The sequence below is a fragment of the Dendropsophus ebraccatus genome, chromosome 4, assembly GCF_027789765.1.
Source record: "Dendropsophus ebraccatus isolate aDenEbr1 chromosome 4, aDenEbr1.pat, whole genome shotgun sequence".
Classification (NCBI taxonomy): domain Eukaryota; kingdom Metazoa; phylum Chordata; class Amphibia; order Anura; family Hylidae; genus Dendropsophus; species Dendropsophus ebraccatus.
The window spans coordinates 131,136,250-131,158,232 of record NC_091457.1 but is presented as its reverse complement, the minus strand read 5'-3'; the positions used below and the strand labels follow the sequence as shown (position 1 = coordinate 131,158,232).

At 42.8% G+C, this 21,983-nt stretch overlaps 1 protein-coding gene across 16 annotated transcripts in view; it reads left to right on the top strand.

Moving 5' to 3' along the window:
- The window catches only part of CACNA1D (calcium voltage-gated channel subunit alpha1 D), a 256,373-nt gene that overhangs the window by 145,239 nt on the left and 89,151 nt on the right, over positions 1-21,983 (top strand). For all 16 annotated transcript variants that reach the window (XM_069967036.1, XM_069967038.1, XM_069967021.1 and 13 more), the window contains one exon: positions 7,009-7,178. In XM_069967036.1, coding sequence (XP_069823137.1) covers positions 7,009-7,178 — 170 coding nt within the window. The remainder of the gene's footprint in view (positions 1-7,008; positions 7,179-21,983) is intronic.

The window sequence follows — 21,983 nt, the reverse complement described above, 5'->3', positions numbered from 1 at the left end:
CCTCTGTATAGACCGGGTAATCCAGCCGACCAGATTATTAACCATAGTAGTGAAATATCTGCCTGCAGTCAGTAGGACGGCAGCCGTAGCGGCACTACTCTCCATTATTCCGCGGCCATTGACACTTCCCACTACACTTAATTTCTAGATTACAGTCATTTGAAGCTACGTGATATATTTAACCACATTCAGAATAACCTGCTCCTCCAAGAATGAGGGCCTATGGCACACAAGCAGCAGTGTAAATTTAATGTGACAAGATATATAATTTCAGCCTGAAACAGTACAATTCCTTTTTCCCTCTATGTTAACATTTGGAAGGTCTTTTTATACAAGTTGCCTTAGCAACGATTTATACAAGAAATTCAATATTAATACACTGAGATTCTTAAAGAAGCAAGACGGCCACCGGCATCAGCATGGAGGAAAAGTCAAGAAGACAAAAAGACAATCACGTTACACATTTTTTTTTTTTTTTTTAGAGCTATTGAGGGAAATGTATTTATTTGTGTTGCCTCTATGGCCCCAACATATTCCACAGTGTTGTACAAAATGTCATTTTATTAGGAAGCTAATTAAACCTCATGCTTACTGTTCAGTTAGCTAAGCATGGGGAGAGGAACATCTGCCAGGGAAACAATAGGATTGTTATCATAGTCAGTAGCTCTTGGCTGAACGCCTGACTACCTCCAAAGACATTACATAGTGGGATGGACCAAGAGAATGTGCCGACAAGATGATGTCTGTGAGCATCTTAAAGTGAATGTTCTTTCTATCAGGTACATTGCTTTTTTTTTTTTTTTTAAACAATAGACGATCGGAGCAGATGTGGGGATCCCAGTTGTTTTGCTATGCACCAGCCCAGCTCTATGCACTGGAGGCAGGCTCACCACCCTCCAGTGTCACTATTCCCTTTGTGACGTGGCTTCATTGATTCTAATCTAGTTACAGAGAAGAGGGGATATGGTCACACTGGGAGGCGGCGGGCCAGCCTCCAGTGCATAGTGTGGGACCAATGCAGGAGCATTTTAAAAAAAAAAGGACCGAGCCACTGGGATCCCCGCACCGAACTAATGTAAACAAAGAAGAAAAAAAAGCAATGTAAATGATACATTCAGGTACATATGTTACATTTGTTTTAATTTTAAGGAACCTTTCAGCTTTTTTATAGTGTGCAAAAAAGGGTCCGTGGAGCCTCAGTTACGAGTCTTAAGACACGGGAATAGCCAGATATACCTCTCTCCAGAGAAGGAAAGCCTGTTGCCAAGGGGTGCCTCCCAGTTGGGAGTTCACCAAACCAACCTGACACATAGCCCCTTAAGTCCCACTGGTTGTGAGTATTGGAACATAAATAGGGAAATACCAGGGTGGTGCCTTTTGCATCAAAGTCTAGGGTCCTATTTCACGGGCCGAGGAGGGCCCGATCAACGATGTAAACGAGCGGCGATCTGCTAGATTGCCGCTCGTTTACTGGGCCTATTCCACGGCCCGATGATTGTTGAGCGAGGGCTACAAGGACATCGTTTACCGATGTCCTTGCAGCCCTTGCAGCAATACATTACCTGGCTGCAGAGCTTGTCCTCCGCTCCGTCTCCTCCCCGGGTCCCCCGCGCTCTATCTTCTGAATGGCCGGTCAGCTGACAGGCCACACTCAGCCAATCACAGGCCGCTGCGGTCCCGGCCTGTGATTGGCTGAGCGCTCCGTCAGCTGACCGGCCATTCAGAAGATAGAGCGTGCGGGACCCGGGGATGAAGACAGCGCGGAGAAGAAGCCCTAAAGCTAGGTAATGTATGATGCTGCTTCTTCTTCTCAAATCGTCGGTCGCCCGCCGCGCACCACTATTCAACCATAGCGATGCGCGGTGGAGGAACGATGATTTTAGGTCTGGCCCTAAATGAACGATCAGCCGATGACACGATCATCGGCTGATCGTTCTCTCTATTTCACCGAACGATAATCGGCCGAATCGGGCCAAATGGGGCCGATCCGGCCGATTATCGTTACTGTGGAATAGGGCGCCTTACTCTGTGGCTAGTATTGCGACATGACTCCCTTTTGATCTTCAGAAGATAAGCCACCACTAAAGTTGGGTATTGGCTTTCCCTTTCTCTCTCCATGAGCCAAGGGTGCATTTGTATGGGGCCACTGGGCAAGTTAGCTGTCAACTGAGGCTTTTATCCAAGAGCTATCTATTTGACTATTACAGATTTACTGATATGGAAAACATTTGAGATGCCAGAACTGAGGCATTTAATCCCTAACCCGAGACCACCTGTGAACACCTCTGAGATGACATGGCATTGTGCCCAGGGCCGGTTTTAGACTAGATGTGGCCCTGGGCAAAGTTAAAGGTGGGGCCCCAAATGCTGAAATATTTTAGCAACAATTTAAGGTCCCTATACATTTGACACTTTTGTTGGTGGTACCTGTTGCTCCTGGTGGGTTCGGCCATCAGCGTAAGGTGTATGGGGCTCTCTGGACAGTCCTCTGACAGATGATATCAGTGGATATAGGGGGTCGAGCTTGATGGAAAATCAACGCCCAACCTCTTTGTTCTCAGAGAGATAAGCCGGCATCAGATCTGTATGGCTATGGCTTTCCCCTCTCAGAGAACACAGGAACACTCAGATGTGCCAAATTTCTGTGTATGGGGAGGACGGGACCGGATGGGACAGATAATTGTCAGCTGAAGGATTGTTCAGCCAGCAGTTATTGGAAGTGTACGGCCACTTTTAAGGCCGTATTACACGGCCTGATATTCCGCAGAAGCGAGCGCCAATCTGGTAGAATGGAGCTCGCTTAGAGAGCCTACTACAGCAAAAGCTATGGAGGAGATTTATCAAACTGGTGTAAAGAAGAATTGGCTCAGTTGCCCCTAGCAACCAATCCGATTCCACCTACTTAGAATCTGAGTGATGAAAGGTGGAATCTGATTGGTTGCTAGGGGCAACGGAGCCAGTTTCACTTTACACCATGTTTGATAAATTTCCCCCCCTATGTGTATATATACAGTATATCATTAGTGATGTGTGTGCAATCCTTGCTGTATATAGTAAACAATAAAGATATATACTACCTGATCACGTTCCCCGGTGTCCTCAGGCCTTGTCTGTGATATATACTACCTGATCATGTTCCCCAGTGTCCTCTCAGAGCGATAGCGTCCTGATTCGGACAATTTTCGCTCCATGTATTAGGGCCCTTACTCAGTTCAGAAGGTTACATGCCAGGACTGCCGCTACATGTCAGGACTGCAGCTACATTATGGGTCTGCCGCTACATGTCGGGACTGCCGCTACATGTCAGGACTGCCGCTACATGTCAGGACTGCCGCTACATGTCAGGACTGCCGCTACATGCCGGGACTGCCCCTACATGCCGGGACTGCCGCTACATTATGGGACTGCCCCTACATTATGGGACTGCCCCTACATGGCAGGACTGCCGCTACATTCTGGGACTGCCGCTACATTATGGGACTGCCACTACATGCCAGGACTGCCGCTAGTGGTGTAAACACAAGAACTATTTATATGAATTGCATTAAAAAAATAAAATAAAAAAATCACTATAATCAGGACCAAATATTACCTCCATACCGTTATTGAAGAAAACACACTATATATAGGCCAATATTACCACCATAAAGTGACCGCCCCATAATGACTTTATATACACTATATACAGACCAATATTACCGCCATAGAGTGACCACCGCATGACTCTTTATATACACTATATACAGACCAATATTACCGCTATAGACTGACCACTGTATAATGAATGACTCTATATACACTGTATACAGACCAATATTATGTGTCTGTAACTCTATGGCTGTACTTTTGGTCTGTATATAGTTTATATATAGAGTCATTATGTGGTGGTCACTGTATGGCGGCAATTTGGCAATATCATTATGTGGTGGTCAATCTATGGCAGTAATGACTATATATACACTATATACCGACCAATATTAATGCCAAAGAGTGACCACCGCATAATGACACTTTATACAGACCAATATTATTGCCAAAGAGTGACCACCGCATAATGGCTCTATATACAGACCAATATTACCGCCATAGACTGACCACCACATAATAACTCTATATACAGACTAATATTACTGCCATACAGTGACCACCACATAACTCTATATACACACTATATACAGACCAATATTACCGCCATAGAGTGACCGCCACATAACTCTATATACACACTATATACAGACCAATATTACCGCCATAGACTGACCACCACATAATAACTCTATATACAGACCAATATTACTGCCATACAGTGACCACCACATAACTCTATATACACACTATATACAGACCAATATTACCGCCATAGTGTCCGCCACATAACTCTATATACACACTATATACAGACCAATATTACCGCCATAGAGTGACCGCCACATAACTCTATATACACACTATATACAGACCAATATTACCGCCATAGATTGACCACTGCATAATGACTCTGTATCCAGACCAATATTATGTGGCGATCACTCTATGGCTGTACTATTGGTCTGTATATAGTGTATATAGTCATTATGTGGTGGTCACTGTATGGCGGTAATATTGGTCTGTATATAGTGTCATTATGTGGTAGTCAATCTATGGCAGTAATGACTATATATACACTATATACAGAGCAATATTAATGCCAAAGAGTGACCGCCACATAATGACTCTATATACAGACCAATATTACCGCCATACAGTGACCACCACCTAAGGACTGAATACCACCTTATTTTTTTTTCTCACCGTATTGCCTTATATACATAGGAGCTGCAGCCAATCAGCGGCCTCAGTGGTCACCTGCAGCAATTACATAGGACTGATGAGGCCAGAGAATGGCTGCAGCTCCTATATACAGTCTATTCACCTCAACACTTGGAGTCAGCAGTGCTAATACACACACACAACATGATTATATATATATATATATATATATATATATATATACATATATACACACACCATTATATATATATATATATATATATATATATATATATACACACACCATTATATATATATATATATATATATATATATATATATATATACACACACACACACCATTTTATATATATATATATATATAATATATATATATATATACACACACACACACACCATTTTATATATATATATATATATAATATATATATATATATATATACACACACACCATTTTATATATATATATATATATATATATATATATATATATATATAAAAATTGAACACGAGGACGGCACTCCAGTAGTGTATAGTGAGGATTTATTCACCCAATCACAAACAGCTATATATATATATATATATATATATATATATATATATATTACACACACACCATTATATATATATATATATATATATATATATACACACACACCATTATATATATATATATATATATATATATATATATATACACACACACACACATCCATGAAAACACATTATACAGATACAAACCATCCAGCCCACACACTATACACAGGACATGTAACACACACTGCATTCATCCATTATACACCTACATTCATACACATTACACACTACATGTACAGTATACTTACCCCCTCTAGCATGCTGGGTGTAGTGGTGAATCCCCCTCATGTACCTTGCAGAAGCAGCAGCAGGCTGTCATCCTCACCCGGCAGCCCTCTCCTCCATCGTCCCGACAGCTCCACACCAGAGCAGGAAGTCACGTGCAGAGAGGAGCTGGAGGGAGGGGGAGGGGGAGGGGGAGCTACACACACGGAGCAGACACCAAGCAGCGTCCTGCAGCCTCTGCGTGACCCCTGATAGCAGCAGCCGGGGATCACTGCCAGACGCTGCAGGACGCTCTCCTACTGGAACTGCGGGAGGGGGCCCCTGGGGGATGGGGGTCCTGGGCATTTGCCCTGCTTGCCCCCCCCTAACGCCGGCCATGATTGTGCCCCTCCTCCCTAAAACTATCACTTTTCGATGGATGTAAATTTCCATTACTGAAAAAGTAGTGGACACCCGCTGCTTTGTGCAATCTCCCATTGTTAAATTACATGTTCATCACCTTATTCCTTATTTCTCAACCTATATTTTCTATTTTTTTGTAGAAACTACAACATGGCTCCTAACACAGTGAGAGACATAATGGCAGTACCATGTATGCATACAAAAAGATGGAGTACTATCTGTGCCTACATCATTTACATAGAGATGCAGGCAAGCTATTATGTCAGCATGACGTACAGAAATAAACCGAGGCAGTACTACCTTGGACTAAACCATTTTGCTGCAAGGCAGGATGATATTGTTTGTGCATACATTTTTACCAGGAGAGATGGGGATGTAGTACTATCTGTGCCTACATGGTTTACAGGGAGGCAGCACCATCTATAGGCAAAATGATGCATTGCCCCCCTTATAATAGAATAGTCTTACCAGTTATACTGGTGGTCACAGTAGTATGCTATACATTCACAATCATGTATTTGTTCATGATAAATTCTGATGTGTATGGAGGCTAATGGCACATGTAATAAATGATCGCAATCAGTGGTTGTTGTATGCATAGGACCCAGCCATTGTAATGAATGAACTCAGTTACTTATAGGGGCTGTAAGGTTTGGAGTTTGGAGTAATTTTTGGTGTTTTTTCTTGTTTTTCATTGATGCGTGTTGCCTATTGGCCGTTATCTTTTGTCCTTTTGTTAGGAATTTCCATTGTGACAAGTGACTGTTTTATATGCACTGTACGTTTTATGTTTTTGCTTTTATCTTCACTCCTTCTTGTGACAACTATGTACAGTATGTTCAACATATACATTCTGTTTTATCAGATGTGGTTATTAAATGTCAGTTTTGTTACACTTAAAGAGCTTTGCATGTCAACCTGCACTGTGCGCAGAATGTTATCCTTTCCTGTCAAACATTTATGGGCTCTTTGTGGCTAATTTACGTAGTGACTGGTTGTTTTGGCTTCTCGTAGTGAGTTTTCCAAAGAAAGAGAAAAGGCAAAAGCCAGAGGGGACTTTCAAAAGTTACGTGAGAAGCAGCAGCTAGAGGAGGATCTGAAAGGTTACCTGGATTGGATCACACAAGCTGAAGATATCGACCCAGAGAATGATGAGGATGGCGATGAAGAGGGCAAGCGCAATAGTACGTATATAATAGTGAAAATAATAATATAAATTATGACATCATCTGTCCTAGATATATAATATGTATAGGATCAGTTGGGGTCTAATCTCTAGGACCATCATCAGTCACAAGAATGGGGGATGCTTTTACCCCAAGTGAATGAAGAATGGACATGATTAACCGCTGCCCTATTCACTTACTATGGGACTAAATATCTTCGGCCTTCTGATAGCATGGGCGCTACATTCACTCAGGATCAATAGCATGAGCGATACATTCGCTTAGGATCCATAGCATGGGCGATACATTCGCTCAGGATCAATAGTATGGGCGAAACATTCACTCAGGATCAATAGCATGGGCGATACATTCGCTCAGGATCAATAGTATGGGCAAAACATTCACTCAGGATCAATAGCATGGGCAATACATTCACTCAGGATCAATAGCATGAGCGATACATTCACTCAGGATCAATAGCATGAGCGATACATTCGCTTAGGATCCATAGCATGGGCGATACATTCGCTCAGGATCAATAGTATGGGCGAAACATTCACTCAGGATCAATAGCATGGGCGATACATTCGCTCAGGATCAATAGTATGGGCGAAACATTCACTCAGGATCAATAGCATGGGCAATACATTCACTCAGGATCAATAGCAGGGGCGATACATTCGCTCAGGATCAATCTTGTGATTAGTCCTAATGGTTGGACCCATTGATCAGATACCAATTGTTTATCCCATTGATAGGTGATAAGTAATAATCTTGGGGTAACCCCAATGTGATAACTCCCAATGTGATAATTCCAATGAAAAGTTGAGTGAGTTTAAAACTTTTAATGACTAAATATCAACTAGTGAGGACTTTCTGTATCTGTGCTTTTCACTGTACAAACATTTGTTATAGTTGAATAGAAATCTTTGGATGTGACAGCGGCGGATAATTTTATTTAACTTCTCATAGGCTACTGAGTTTTGTGCTAGTTGTACTAGATGACAGTTTTCTCTTTACACTAATGGATGCTTTTCGCTTAGAACAATTTGATCAGCCATGGTGAAAATATGCAATTGTCAGCAACCTGTCATCTCTCCTAACATATCTTACCGTGGAAGAGCTGGTAATTTGTTGCCAATTTATTAAAGGGATACTCAGGGAAGAATTGCAGGCCCCTCCACTGCCATCAACATTAGTTTTGGGAACTGTCTAAGCCCAGTAGTTGGTTGCAGCAGAGGGACTTGTGTTGTCCCTTACTTGTGCCACTCACAAGGCATAAATTAAAAGGTATACGTTCATTTTAATAAATTTATATTACAAGGTAACTTTTATTTAAGCTATGAATTAAAAAAAAAACAAAAAAAACAATTACTACTTTCTGCATTTCCTCAGTTCCAGGAGGAACAATAGAGGATTGAACAATGTAGAGTTCTAAGGAAAGGCTCCTGAGTTTTGTGATCCTATAGAGAATTACAGTATTTATTAGTATATTAATACTGGAAAGGAGATAGTGTTGAGCGGACTCGTTAAACTTCTTGGAGTTCTTCGAACCTGAACGCTCAGCATTTGACTCCCGGCGGCTGGAGAAGTTTTATGCCGTCCTAGGGAGTCCTGGAAGACATGGATACAGCCGCAGGCTGTCCTTTGGTCTGAGGAAGGGGTATCTTGTACACCCCGAAACACAATGTATTATATGGTCAGCGTGGAGGATCCATTTTTTATTTCACTTTGGTTAAAAGAGTTAAAATACACAAAGGTTTGAGCTGTAGGTGTGATGTAGAGTATAATAAACCGGCACCCCTATTTCTTGTAATAAATGTGTTTCTAAGTAAAGGTGATTCACCGGCTTTGTTCTTAAAATATTTTGAAAGTCTGCCGACAGGGGGAGAGATGGGTGCCAAGCCGTGGTTCCGGGCCGTGCCTATTAATGCACTAAATCACAGCCGGCTGTTACACTCAGTTTGTAAATATTTATGACGCCGTTTGTTACAGATGTCGCAATGAAAAAGTGCAGTGAAAAGGTTGAGTTGGTACACTAAAAAAAATTCTGACAAGTGAGCGGTAATTTTCAGCAAACACAATATGCCTGTGGGATAGCCACACGAGCAATTCATTGTAACGTCCTCATTGAGGCTGATCTAATGCATAACGCAGCAGGAAGACAGACATTCACTGAGACAGCCCCTGATTTATGCCAAAACCATGCTGTGAACTCAAACACCTCAACAGAGACGACAGCTTTCCTTATGTAACAGCAGCCGCCGGATAATGGAGACAATGTGGGATCACGGCTTGGATGTAACGTCAGGACAGTGACCACAATTTGTAGTTCAGGCAGCAAACTGGTCACTCATGATGGACAATGGTGGGACTCTTTGAGCTTCCTTTCTTCCCACCCTTTACTTCCTCCCTTCCCTTCCTTCTTTTCTCCCTTCCTTCCTTCCTTCCCTTTGCCTTCCTTTCCCTTTCCTCCTTCCTTCCTTCCTCCCTTCTTTTCCTTCCTTCTCTTTCCTTCCCTTCCTTTCTCTTCCTTCCCTTCCTTCATTTCTTCCTTCCTTCCATCCATCCCCTTCCTTCCTTTCTTCCCTTTCCTTCCCTTTCTTTCCTTCCTTCCTTCCTCCCTTCTCTTCCTTCCTTCTCTTCCCTTCCCTTCCTTTCTCTTCCTTCCCTTCCTTCATTTTTTCCTTCCTTCCATCCATCCCCTTCCTTCCTTTCTTCCCTTTCCTTCCCTTTCTTTCCTTCCTTCCATTTCCATCCTTCCCCTTCCTTCCGTTCCTTTCTTCCCTCCCTTCCTTCCTTCCTTCCTTCCTTCCTTCCTTCCTTCCCTCCTTCCTTTCTTTCTTCCCTCCTTCTCTTCCTTTCTTCCCTACTTTTCTTTCTTCCCTTCCTTCCTTTCTTCCCTCCTTCCTTTCTTCCTTCCCTTTCTTTCCTTCCCTTCTATTCCTTCCTTCCCTCCTTCCCTTTCCTTCCTTCCCTTCTTTCCTTCCCTCCTTTCCTTCCCTTCCTTCCCTTCTCTTCCTTCCTTCCCTCCTTCCCTTTCCTTCCTTTCTTCATTGCCTCCTTTCCTTTCTCTCCTTCCCTTTCCTTTCCTTCCTTCCTTTCTTCCTTCATTTCCTTCCTTCCTTTCTCCCTTCTCTTCCTTCCTTCTCTTCTCTTCCCTTCCTTCCTTCCTTCCTTCATTCCCTCCTTCCCTTTCCTTCCCTTCCTTTCTTCCCTCCTTTCCTTCCTTCCTTCCTTCCCTTCTATTCCTTCCTTCCCTCCTTCCCTTTCCTTCCTTCATTTCTTCCCTCCCTTCCTTCCTCCCTTACTTCCCTTCTCTTCCTTCCTTCATTCCCTCCTTCCCTTCCTTCCTTTCTTCCCTCCTTTCCTTCCTTCCTTCATCCCCTCCTTTCCTTCCCTTCTCTTCTTTCCTTCTTTCCATTTCCTTCCTTCCCTTCCTTTCTTCCCTCCTTTCCTTCCTTCCTTCCCTTTCTTCCTTCCTTCCTTTCTTCCCTCCTTTTCTTCCTTCCTTCCTTCCCTTCTCTTCCTTCCTTCCATCCTTCCTTCTCTCCTTCCTTCCCTCCTTCCCTCCTTCCTTCCCTCCTTCCTTCCTTCCTTCCTTCCTTTCATCCTTCCTTCCCTCCTTCCTTCCCTCCTTCCCTTTTTCCTTCCCTCCTTCCTTCCCTCCTTCCTTCCTTCCCTCCTTCCCTCCTTCCTTCCTTCCTTCCCTCCTTCCTTCCCTCCTTCCTTCCCTCCTTCCCTCCTTCCTTCCCTCCTTCCTTCCCTCCTTCCTTCCTTCCCTCCTTCCTTCCTTCCTTCCTTCCTTCCTTCCCTCCTTCCTTCCTTCCTTCCTTCCCTCCTTCCCTCCTTCCTTCCTTCCTTCCCTCCTTCCTTCCTTCCTTCCTTCCTTCCTTCCTTTCTTCCCTTTACTTTCTTCCCTTCCTTCCTTCCTTCCCTCCTTCCTTCCTTTCTTCCCTCCTTCCTTCCTTCCTTCCTTCCTTCCTTTCTTCCCTTTACTTTCTTCCCTTCCTTCCTTCCTTCCTTCGTTCCCTTCATTCCTCTGCAGTATAATTTCTTTCATCCCAGATCAGTTGTTTCCTTATATATTTAATATTATAATATTTAACCCTTTCATAAAGAAAATGACATGCTTTCCTGTGGAAACAGAAAATCAGTCTCTCCTTTATGGCTGTGTTTCGGTCAGTGACAGTAATACTGCATCATCACCCATTACATCAGTCTTGTCAGACACCAATCTCCGTCCTCCTTGTTCATCCGGAGTGAAGTAATATAGTAATGACTAGTGACTATTTGAAAAGCTCCCCTGACTTATATTACTTGCTTTCAGTGCAGAATATCCAGTATTCCAATGAGATGCAGCTTTACACCTATCACATGGGACACAGGCTGAAGCTGTATTACATAGGATACACTGAGTCTCTGTAGGGTGGGTTAGGGGAGTGAAGTTCTCTGTCACTGATCTGTTACTTGCTGCACTTAGTACAGAGAAGAGTTACGTGTGACTATGTCCCCACTGTCTCTAGCTGCAAAACCAAAGACATGAAGACTTTGGATGTGAGCCAAGATAAAGATAAACCCCATTTTAGTGCATGGGTGATACGGGGAGATCAACAATACTGTGCAAGTAAGGCAAACTTTGGGGACAGTAGACCAGGATAACCTTGTGTAGAGTTGCCTAATGTATACTTGTTCCCTGCATTCCTGTCTGTCCTATTGACTTATTTACTAACTGACTTACTTACTGAACCAGCTTGTAACATCATGTTATGGTATATTACAGCACATGGCTCATAATACTGTACATCATACAACAGCTGCACATAATCTGGATCCGATCTCATGTCTCCTCGCTGAGAATGATTGCAGCCATTTGTTATCTGTTTAATAATGGTGGGTTAGTTGGAAATAATGACTGGGGTATTACAGATTGTTGATATGCGGCTCGTAGAAAGTTCTTTAATGAGCTTATGCTACTGTGGTTTATATCTGCACATAGCTCATCTAATTGACACTGTGTCCTCTGGGATTGTTTGACCTTATATTCTTCCCCACAGGAAAAAAACAACTTGTCTCGCACATTCAGGAACTTAACCTCATCTTCTAAGACATGCTTTTAATGTATGTTTCACATGCATTGTGTAAGCAGGCGTGTATTGTAAGGAGGAGGGCAGTGCCATGTGCGTGGCTTCTTCCCAGGATAGAGAATGGTTTCTTAAAGGGAATTTGTCACAAAGTAAACGAAAAAAAATTTTAAGTGTTAAAAATTGCATTTATTTTTTTGTTAATTTTTATGTTTTTTTTTTTTTTTTTTTTTTTTTTACATGTAAGGAAATGTAAAAAATTCATTAATCAAATTTTTCATATTTCCCTGTAATGGCCACTAGGGGGAGCTCCAGCAGTAATACTGCTGGTATAAGCAACCTGAAATATGGCTACTGAAAAAAGAGGCTGTCCCTGCTCAACTGCTGACCGTCACTTCTGACTTGTATTCCACAAGAAGTAACAATTCTGGAACATTTTTTATTAGAACTCCCATCCTGTGCACTTACTACTGCATCAAGGCTTCACTTCCTGGATAAAATGGTGATGTCACGACCCGACTCCCAGAGCTGTGCGGGCTGTGGCTGCAGGAGAGGATGATGGCAGGGATATGCTCAGTGTCCCTCCAGTGCCCGGTGTCCCTGTGTCCCCCTGTCATCATCCTCTCCAGCAGTTACAGCCCGCACAGTTCTGGGAGTTGGGTCGTGACATCACCATGTTATCCAGGAAGTGACATCACCATGTTATCCAGGAATTGAAGCCTTGATGTAGTAGTAAGTGCAGGCAAAAAAGCACTTTACAGGCATTTCCCGTAATAAGTGTATATTGGTGATTTGTATAACTTTTGGAGGGCAATACGATACTTTAATAATATTTTCACTAGACTTCTCCTTTAAAAATTATTTGATATTGTATGTAGAGTTCTTAGAGATACACCCTCCAAAGAAGCAGAATAGTAACGCCCACTTGTCAATTAGGAGTAAGGCTACAGTTGTAGCACTACTGATTGATTTTAAAAGGGAACCTTCGACGAGAAAGGATGTTGCAATGTAATATATAGCTTCTTCCTTATTCATACATTTCCAGAAGGAATAGTGGCGGTTCTATGTCAGGCTGCTCCAGTGTAGTTGTTATTACTACAGTGGACATGTTGGGAGTGAGGATATCCTTAGATTGATGCCAGGCTAAAATCACTGTATAGCTACGTTCACACACAGTATTTAGCTCAGTATTTTGGTCAGTATTTTCTCTACCAAAGAGTGGGTTGGAAACACAGAAACTGTGCAAATCTTTCCATTATAGGTTTTTCCTGTAGCCTGATTTTTGGCTAGAAAACACTGACCAGAATACTGTGTGTGAACATACCCTGTCACTGTTGTGTAAGGAATTACTCTCCCATTGTTGTTGATGTAACCAGTTCCTTTTTTCCTTTAATGGTTGCCTTTCGTTCGGCGTTGTGGCCTCTGATCACCGCACTCGCTTTATGTTTCCCTTTAACACCTCTGTGTAATTGCTTTGACTCTGTTCATTAATAGCCCATTCATTTGTATACTATAAACAGCTGCATGAAGCCTTCTGCGATTAACATCTGCAGCGCCATCAGCCGAGATTGTCTCCACTTACTCACATGAAGGGCGCTATTTAATATTCACGAGTCACGTCCTAGCTTATTTGTGCATTAACACTGCTGCCACCTGCTGTTCAAATAACAAACTTGTGTTTCTGGCATAAAGGGGTGACGCTGGAGGATTTACTGGGAGAGAAGAAGAAAGGGTACTTTAAATGCTTTAAACGCAAAAATAAACACGGTAAACTTGGGTTTGCTGTGACACCGGGCTGCTGTGTGCTGTGCTTTGCATGTCTTTTATTTATTTTTTTTTGCAGAATTGCATGTTAGACGTTTGAAGCTTTTACTATTTTTTTTTTTTTGTATTTTTTTAAATGGACTATGGATTATGTTTAATAATTCTTGCAAACTGTTCACGACACCATTATGTTTGCTGCAGAATTTATTAAAGCCAGTGGCACTCGATCAGGATAAGCATGAGTCAGTTTCACTAAATACAAGAAGAGCTTAGCTATAGCTGACACGTCTGACCCAGTTACTTGTAGTCTAAACATCTTGAATTTTCAAGCCTAAAAAATGGCTCTGAATGTACTTGTAGTATCTGTTACATTACATTACAGCATGTGGTTGTCACACATGCTGGGAAAAACACTGCTTCCATGTGCTGCTGACTGTGTTTTCTCTAAGAAGGCTTAAAGGTAATGTGTCATCAGGAAATGACCTATTGTGGAGATCTAGATTTTATATTAAAATTGTTTTATTAAGAAATATTATTGTTTTTTTCTATATAATTTTAAATAAACTTTAACGGGGTACACTGGAGGGGAAAAAAAAGTTTTCAAACCAACTTGTATCAGAAGGTTATATAGATTTGCAAATACATTCTATTGCAAAATCTCACCTGCTTAATTGCCTGAAGGAAGTGGTGTATTCTTTCCAGTCTGACACAGTGCTCTCTGCTGCCACCTCTGTCCATGTCAGATATTGTCCAGAACAGGAGATGTTTTCTATTTGCTACTGCTGTGGACAGTTCCTGTCACGAACAGAGGTGGCAGCAGGGAGCACTGTGTAAGATTTGAAAGAATACACCACTTCCTGCAGGGCATACAGCAGCTGATAGGTACTGGAAGACTGGAGATTTTTTTTTTTTAATAGAAGTAAAATACATTTACAGTTATCTACAGCCTTTAAATAATGGGAAGAGAGATGTGTTTTTCAAACATAAAGAGGCATAACAAGCTCCCGGGTCCAATACTAAATCAATAACAGCCCCCTCCCCCCACCTGCTAATGTTGTGGCCTTCAAGTACTTGGACCTAGATGCAATTGTTGCTGTAACACACACACGTATATATACCTGAAAATAAGGAATCTCATCTGCAAGATGACATGTAAAACGGAATGTAAAGTTGGGGCTTATGGTTCCACTGTAGGTAGTGGCCCAATCACACTTGCAATTACACCAACTCCTTCAACTTAAAGGGGTATTCCCAACTGCCACTACAAAGACATAATCATATGCCACTACAAAGACAGACATAATCTGTGTTGTGCTGTGCCGTTCCTGTGCTATTGTTACTAAACATATACTTTATGACTAAATAGCCAAATGGGTGTGGCCATATAGGGGTGTGTCTTACACTGTCTGGCACTTTCATCTTTATTTGGGCAGTGCCAGACAGTGTGAGGACACCCTCCTCCTCCCTTGACTGATAACACCATGTTAGTTAGTTATTCATTCATACATTTCTTGAAGTAGCAGAAGAGCTGTAAGAAATTGTGATTTCCGGAGGAACACTTATATTTGCTAAAAGAGACATTTCTGGAGAGAACCGCCATAAGGGGGTTAAAACCTATAACAACTATTCAGACATTCACTGTATCATTCTGACAGCTGCTAGTCAGGCAGTATATTCTCCCAGTACATTACGGCCATCAGTATGTTATATTACAGTGACCGTCCATAGTCTTTTTTTCCACTACTGTCGCTGACCTGGATTTATGCAATCCTGGAAATGTATTCAGGACCGGGCAATTTTCTTAAAATCTGCTGTTTGGCAGCGAGACGTATCTGTAATACTGTGATTAACTGTGTACCAGAAAGTGATCCCTCCCCATCCCTGACGTCTTACCCTGCCCTTTACATTATAGATCTGAATGTTATCATGTTGTGGTTCTGTAATCACTCATGTGTTCTGTGTTTATTAAACCCTTGTGAACCAATTATTCTTTTAGGAATAATAGTGTATAATGAAAACCTAGGAAACCTTTGCATATTAAAGGGGCGTCATTACATGCAGATGGCTACTAATGTCTAATATCTTATTGTTGGGCTGCTTTCTTCCTAAAACAGCTCCACGCCTGTCCACAGGTTGTGTATGGTATTGCAGCTGGTGCCTATTTACCAGCATAACCCAAGGTGTGGGCTCTGTACTACCCCTTTAAGACATAAATTTTGTGCCAGTGGAGACTTTAAATATGAAACCATTAAAAATGTTCTATTAAATTATAAACTAGCTTTCTGCCATAGTGTGTTATGAATGTATTGTACACGTTCCTAGCCCCTGTATTACCCATGCCCCTTCACCTTATAGTGCACCCTGCGCTATAAACGTATCATTAATCTCCAGTTTGAGATAAAACTTCTCCTTAGAAACTTGTCACACATCTGAGGCTGCCAGGAATGGTGCCAAATAGGCTTAGTAAAATAGTATTATTTTTCCCTTAAATCTCTAAAACCCCTAATCCTTCAAGCTGGTATATTGTAAAGATTGCTGCCAGTGCAAAAACCTTGTCGTATTTACTTGCAGTGAAGTGCCACCAGCAGCAGTGTTTTGCTCCGTGCTCCATACTCTTTTCATGTAAGAGGGGAATACTGTCCGCACATGTGGTCTGCTAGATCGGCGCTCGTTTACTGGGCCTATTCCATGGCTCAATAATCGTTTAGCGAGGGCTGCAGGGACATTGTTACTGATGTCCTTGCAGCCCTTGTTTAAACAGCATACTTTAACTAACCATGCTGCAGGGCTTCTCCTGCGCTCCTTCTCCCGATCCCACGCGCAGCAGCAGCTTCGGTGCGGCCTGTCTGAGCTGACAGACCGCTCAGCCAATCACTGGCCGCGCATCGCTATTTCACGCAGTGATGCCCGATGGGTTCCTGATCATTTTAGGTTTGCACCTAAATAAACGATCAGCCGATGACACGATCATCGGCTGATCGTTGTCTTTATTTCACAGAGCGATAATCGGCCGAATCGGGCGATTCGGCCAATTATCATTCCATGGAATAGGCCCCAAAGGGTCCTATTAGACAAAGCAATTTTTAAAGATTAACAATTCATGATCAAAACTATCACAAATTAGATTGTTTATTGTTATGGTCCGTTTACACGAAGTGATAATTTGCCCAATCGATCGTTTAACAATTTTGAAGCAACAATTTAGTTTTTATAACGATCAGCGTTTAGACAAATAAATTGTTAGAAAAATTGTTATTGCAATCGTTTTTAGATCGCTTAAGCCTATCTCACACATAGGGTAGATCAATGAAAGACTGTTTACACAAAGCGATCTGCAAATTTTTTGAGAATGACCAACAACGATTTGAGAACATGCTGAAAGATCACAATGAACGATTTCTCGCTCGTCGCTCGATCGTTCGCTGTGTTTACATGAGCCGATTATCGCTCAAATGTGATCGTTATTGCGAAAATTCGAACGAATATTGTTCCGTGTAAATGCACCATTAACCTAAAACTGTTCACCATATTACACAGAACAATAGTCATTAGTTACAATCGTTACAACAATTGATACTACGATTGGTTACTCCTTCTGATCACAGAAAAAGAAGGAACAATGTGAAATTACCCTGAGGGATTAGTGAATGAATGGGGTATTACAGCGAACAAGTAACAATGATTTTTGGGTCAGATCTAAAGGCCCTATTACAGAAATTGATTAATCCGCCGTATTTGGCTGATTATCGGTTTTTACAGCCATTAATCGCTTTGTGTAATAAAAGGCAACGATCAGCAAACATGCTCGATGCCAGCTGATCACTGATCAGCTGAACGACAAGAATAGCAGCACGCCACGTAACTGTTGCAGCAGCAGCAGACTGCTGCTATCTGCTGCTCGGATAATCACCCAGGCAGCCCCCCTTGTGCAGCTCTCAGGCCCCCGCACTTACCCGCTCGCTCTCTGCGCGTGTAATAGCGCCGGCAGCAAGCGGGGAACGCGGAGGAAGGAGTGCTTACCTGACAGGTCAGCTCTCTTATGCTCTCTCTGATCACCCCGTGTAAAAGCAGCTTAAAGAGGATGGAACATCAGGTACATCCTCTTTAATCTGACCCACGGATAGAATGGCGCCATCACGGGGAAGTCGGTGCCGTGGTCCGAAAGACGGTTCCTGTGTACAGCGCTGTTCTGTCCACGTGTACCAGGCCAGGGATGAAGCACAGGAGGCAGGCCGGCCCGCCCCCAGTGGGAAGGGATTCCCTCCCCTCTATGACGCGGCTCCATTAGAATCAGTGGAGCTGCGTCATAGAGGGGCGGGGGTTTCCTCCCACTGGGGGTGGGCTGGCCCGCCTCCTGTGCTTCAGCCCTGGCCCGGTATCTGTGGTGGCAAAGGGAGGAAGGGATTTATCAAGACTCATTTTTCATACGCTGTTCTTGATAAAAAGAGGCGCTGGAGTAAGATTCTCCATATCTTTAAAGGGTTATATTGGGACTCCTCAGGATAGGCCATCAATGTGACCCATTGAAGTGAATTGGAGCTGCATCTATCATTTTCTGTGCACCACATGTTGAGCTCTATACCAGCTATCAGCTTTGTAATAATTTATGCATTTTTTTCTAGTATGAATTATAGTAAATCTAAAGGAGAAAATGATCGCACCCCTCACACTTTGCCCCTCTCACACTAAGCCCCCTTTAGCTCTGTGAGCGGCACAAACAGTGCAAACTTGCAAAATATTTGTTCATAACTGGTCTTGTGCAATACAGTGTAATAATTGTATGTCAGAACAATGGCGTCAACCAAAATAATACACCCCACCCCCCATGGTGTTTAAAGCGACTCTGTACCCACAATCTGACCCCCCATCAACAGGGGATGCAGTTATTGTCCTAAAAACTATTTTTAATCTTACAGCGCTTTGTCTAACGGACGGGGCTTAAATTTGTAGATGCATTAGGCTGGCACACCTCTCCTTCCCTCCTCAGCATTAGGAATGATCCAGGAACATTTACTGCTGTTTGAGCTTTGCACAGGTGTCTTAATGATCCAGCCCATGTTCATTATGCACAAAGCTGGGGAATAGGAAGCAATCTGCCTGGATGATTCCTAATCATGAGGAGGGTGGGGAGAAGGGAAGGAGAGGTTGTGCCAGCCTAATGCATATACTAATGTAAGCCCCGGCCGTTAGACACAGGGCTGCAAGTTTAAAAGTTGTTTTTAAAACAATAACTGTATCACCTGCCGAACGGACCCAAGGACAGATCTTGGATTAAAAGCAGCTATCCGAAGGTACAAGTGGTTTTGGGGGGACAGATTGTGGGTACAGAGTCACTTTAAAACCACCCCCACCCTTTTCCCATCTCCTTAGCCCATTTTCAATTCCAATACAGATAGGTTGGTGATGGAAATCTTGATAGTCAAAGATTGATAGCCAGCAGAAAAGAGCTACTCTATTTTTTCTGGTCTGTTGTGTGATTTGCAGTGTTTTTTATACCAATATATATATATATATATATATATATATATATATATATATATATATATATATCAGTTTATATGGATATATATGGTTCAATGTGACCCAGAACAATAATCCTTTGTTTCTTGCTGTCAGATACGAGGTATATGTATGAATAGTGAGCACATTGCTGTTACTTGGCAGCAGGGCCGGATTAAAGGGAGGGCACAAGGGGCATGTGCCCAGAGGCCTCCACCACTAGGGGGCCCCCACCAGCCCAAACCCGGAAGTGGTGTCTGGGAGCCAGTCCCACACGCAAAAAGCATGTGGAAACCGTACCTGGACACAGCACTGGCCACACTGCATGCTGTCCAGGGAGGGAGGGAGGTGTAGGGTTAATCCTGTGTAAGCATCTCCCTCCCGGCAGGCTCAGACTCCCCCCTGATGGGTCTTTGAATGGATTCTTCCTGTCAAGCTTCGGGGTGCCTGTCTCCTGCCGAGGTCCTCACTCCCCCTTGCCCCTCCCCCTCACTGAGGAGAGGACTGCATGGGACCTTAGCAAGGAAACTTGATCTCTCCAGCAGGGATGTGACATCATGGAGCATGCTGGAGCATCTGTCACAGTGGCTGACAGGCTGAAGGAACAGAGAAGAGCCAGAAGAGAGAAGACCTGTCATCTGCCCAGATCAGGTGAGTATGAGGTTTTGTTTTGTATTGGCACAACAAAGCAGGGGTATATACTATAGAGGCATATATCAGAGCAGGGATATATACTATAGGGCATATATCAGAGCAGGGGTATATACTATAGGGGCATATATCAGAGCAGGGGGCATATACTATGGGGGCATATATCAGAGCCGAGGGCATATACTATGGGGGCATATATCAGAGCAGGGGTATATACTATAGGGGCATATATCAGAGCAGAGGTATATATATATATATATATATATATATATATATATATATATATATATAGCCTGTGTGCAGCATATGACATGTAGCCTGTGTGCAGTGTATGATATATAGCCTGTGTGCAGCCTATGATATATAGCCTGTGTGCAGTGTATGGTATATAGTCTGTGTGCAGTGTATGGATACATAGCCTGTGTGCATTGTATGGTATATAGCCTGTGTGCATTGTATGGTATATTGCCTGTGTGCAGCCTATGATATATAGCCTGTGTGCAGCCTATGATATATTGCCTGTATGCAGTGTATGGTATATAGCCTGTGTGCAGCCTATAATATATAGCCTGTGTGCAGCCTATGATATATAGCCTGTGTGCAGTGTATGGTAAATAGCCTGTGTGCAGTGTATGGTATATAGCCTGTGTGCTGTGTATGGTATATAGCCTGTGTGCAGTATATGACATGTAACCTGTGTTTAGTGTATGGTATATAGCCTGTGTGCAGTGTATGGTATATAGCCTGTGTGCAGTATATAACATGTAACCTGTGTGCAGTGTATGATATATAGCTTGTGTGCAGCATATGACATATAGCCTGTGTGCAGCATATGACATATAGCCTGTGTGCAGCGTATGACATATAGCCTGTGTGCAGCATATGACATATAGCCTGTGTGCAGTGTATGATATATAGCCTGTGTGAAGCCTATTATATATAGCCTGTGTGCAGCCTATTATATATAGCCTGTGTGCAGCATAAGGTATATATAGCCTGTGTGCAGCATATGACATATAGCCTGTGTGCAGTGTATGATATACAGCCTGTGTACAGTGTATGGTGTATATATAGCCTGTGTGCAGCATATGACATGTAGCCTTTGTGCAGCTATTTATGCCATGATCCTTAGGGTATATTCACATGTACCATATCTGCTATAGACTATACACAGCCTTTAAGTACTTTCTGGGTGCTCCTTACTGCTTCAGGTAGTTTATATGGTTGGGAACTGAAGATAGGACTTAGACTTGCAAGTCCAGGTTCTGCCTGCGATTCACAACTGCATATGCTAGCTGTGGTGGCTGACACAGTGGGCAAGAGCGCACAGAAAGTTCTAAAGTGCTGTGTTCTCGCATTGAAGTAAGTGGGAACACACCACGATGCTCACCCCTCCCCATCCTGTCTCTAGGACCTGGCATCTTCCTCTGCACTGCAGCCTCTAGGGACCATCATATGCAGAACAGAGGAGGATGCTGAGCCATACAGCCAGGAGTGAGGAGGGGTAGGTACTAAGTCCCCTACAGCAATCAGCCACCTATATAGATTGCTGTATGGTTTATTTGTGGGGGAAGAAAATGGGGGGGCCCCCAACAAAATTGTTGCCCAGGGCCTCCACCAACCTTAATCCGGCCCTGCTTGGCAGCATACTGACTGGCATTTTAATTAAACCAAATGACTAAACAACTAAATAGCAAAAATCCCATAAAACATTTCTCATTCTCTTCCTGCAGCAGAAATAACCTCCAGGTTATGAAGCCATCCATTTCTCTGCTGCAGATATTATGCAGTATGGTAGACCATTGTCTCATGAGAATGATAGGAA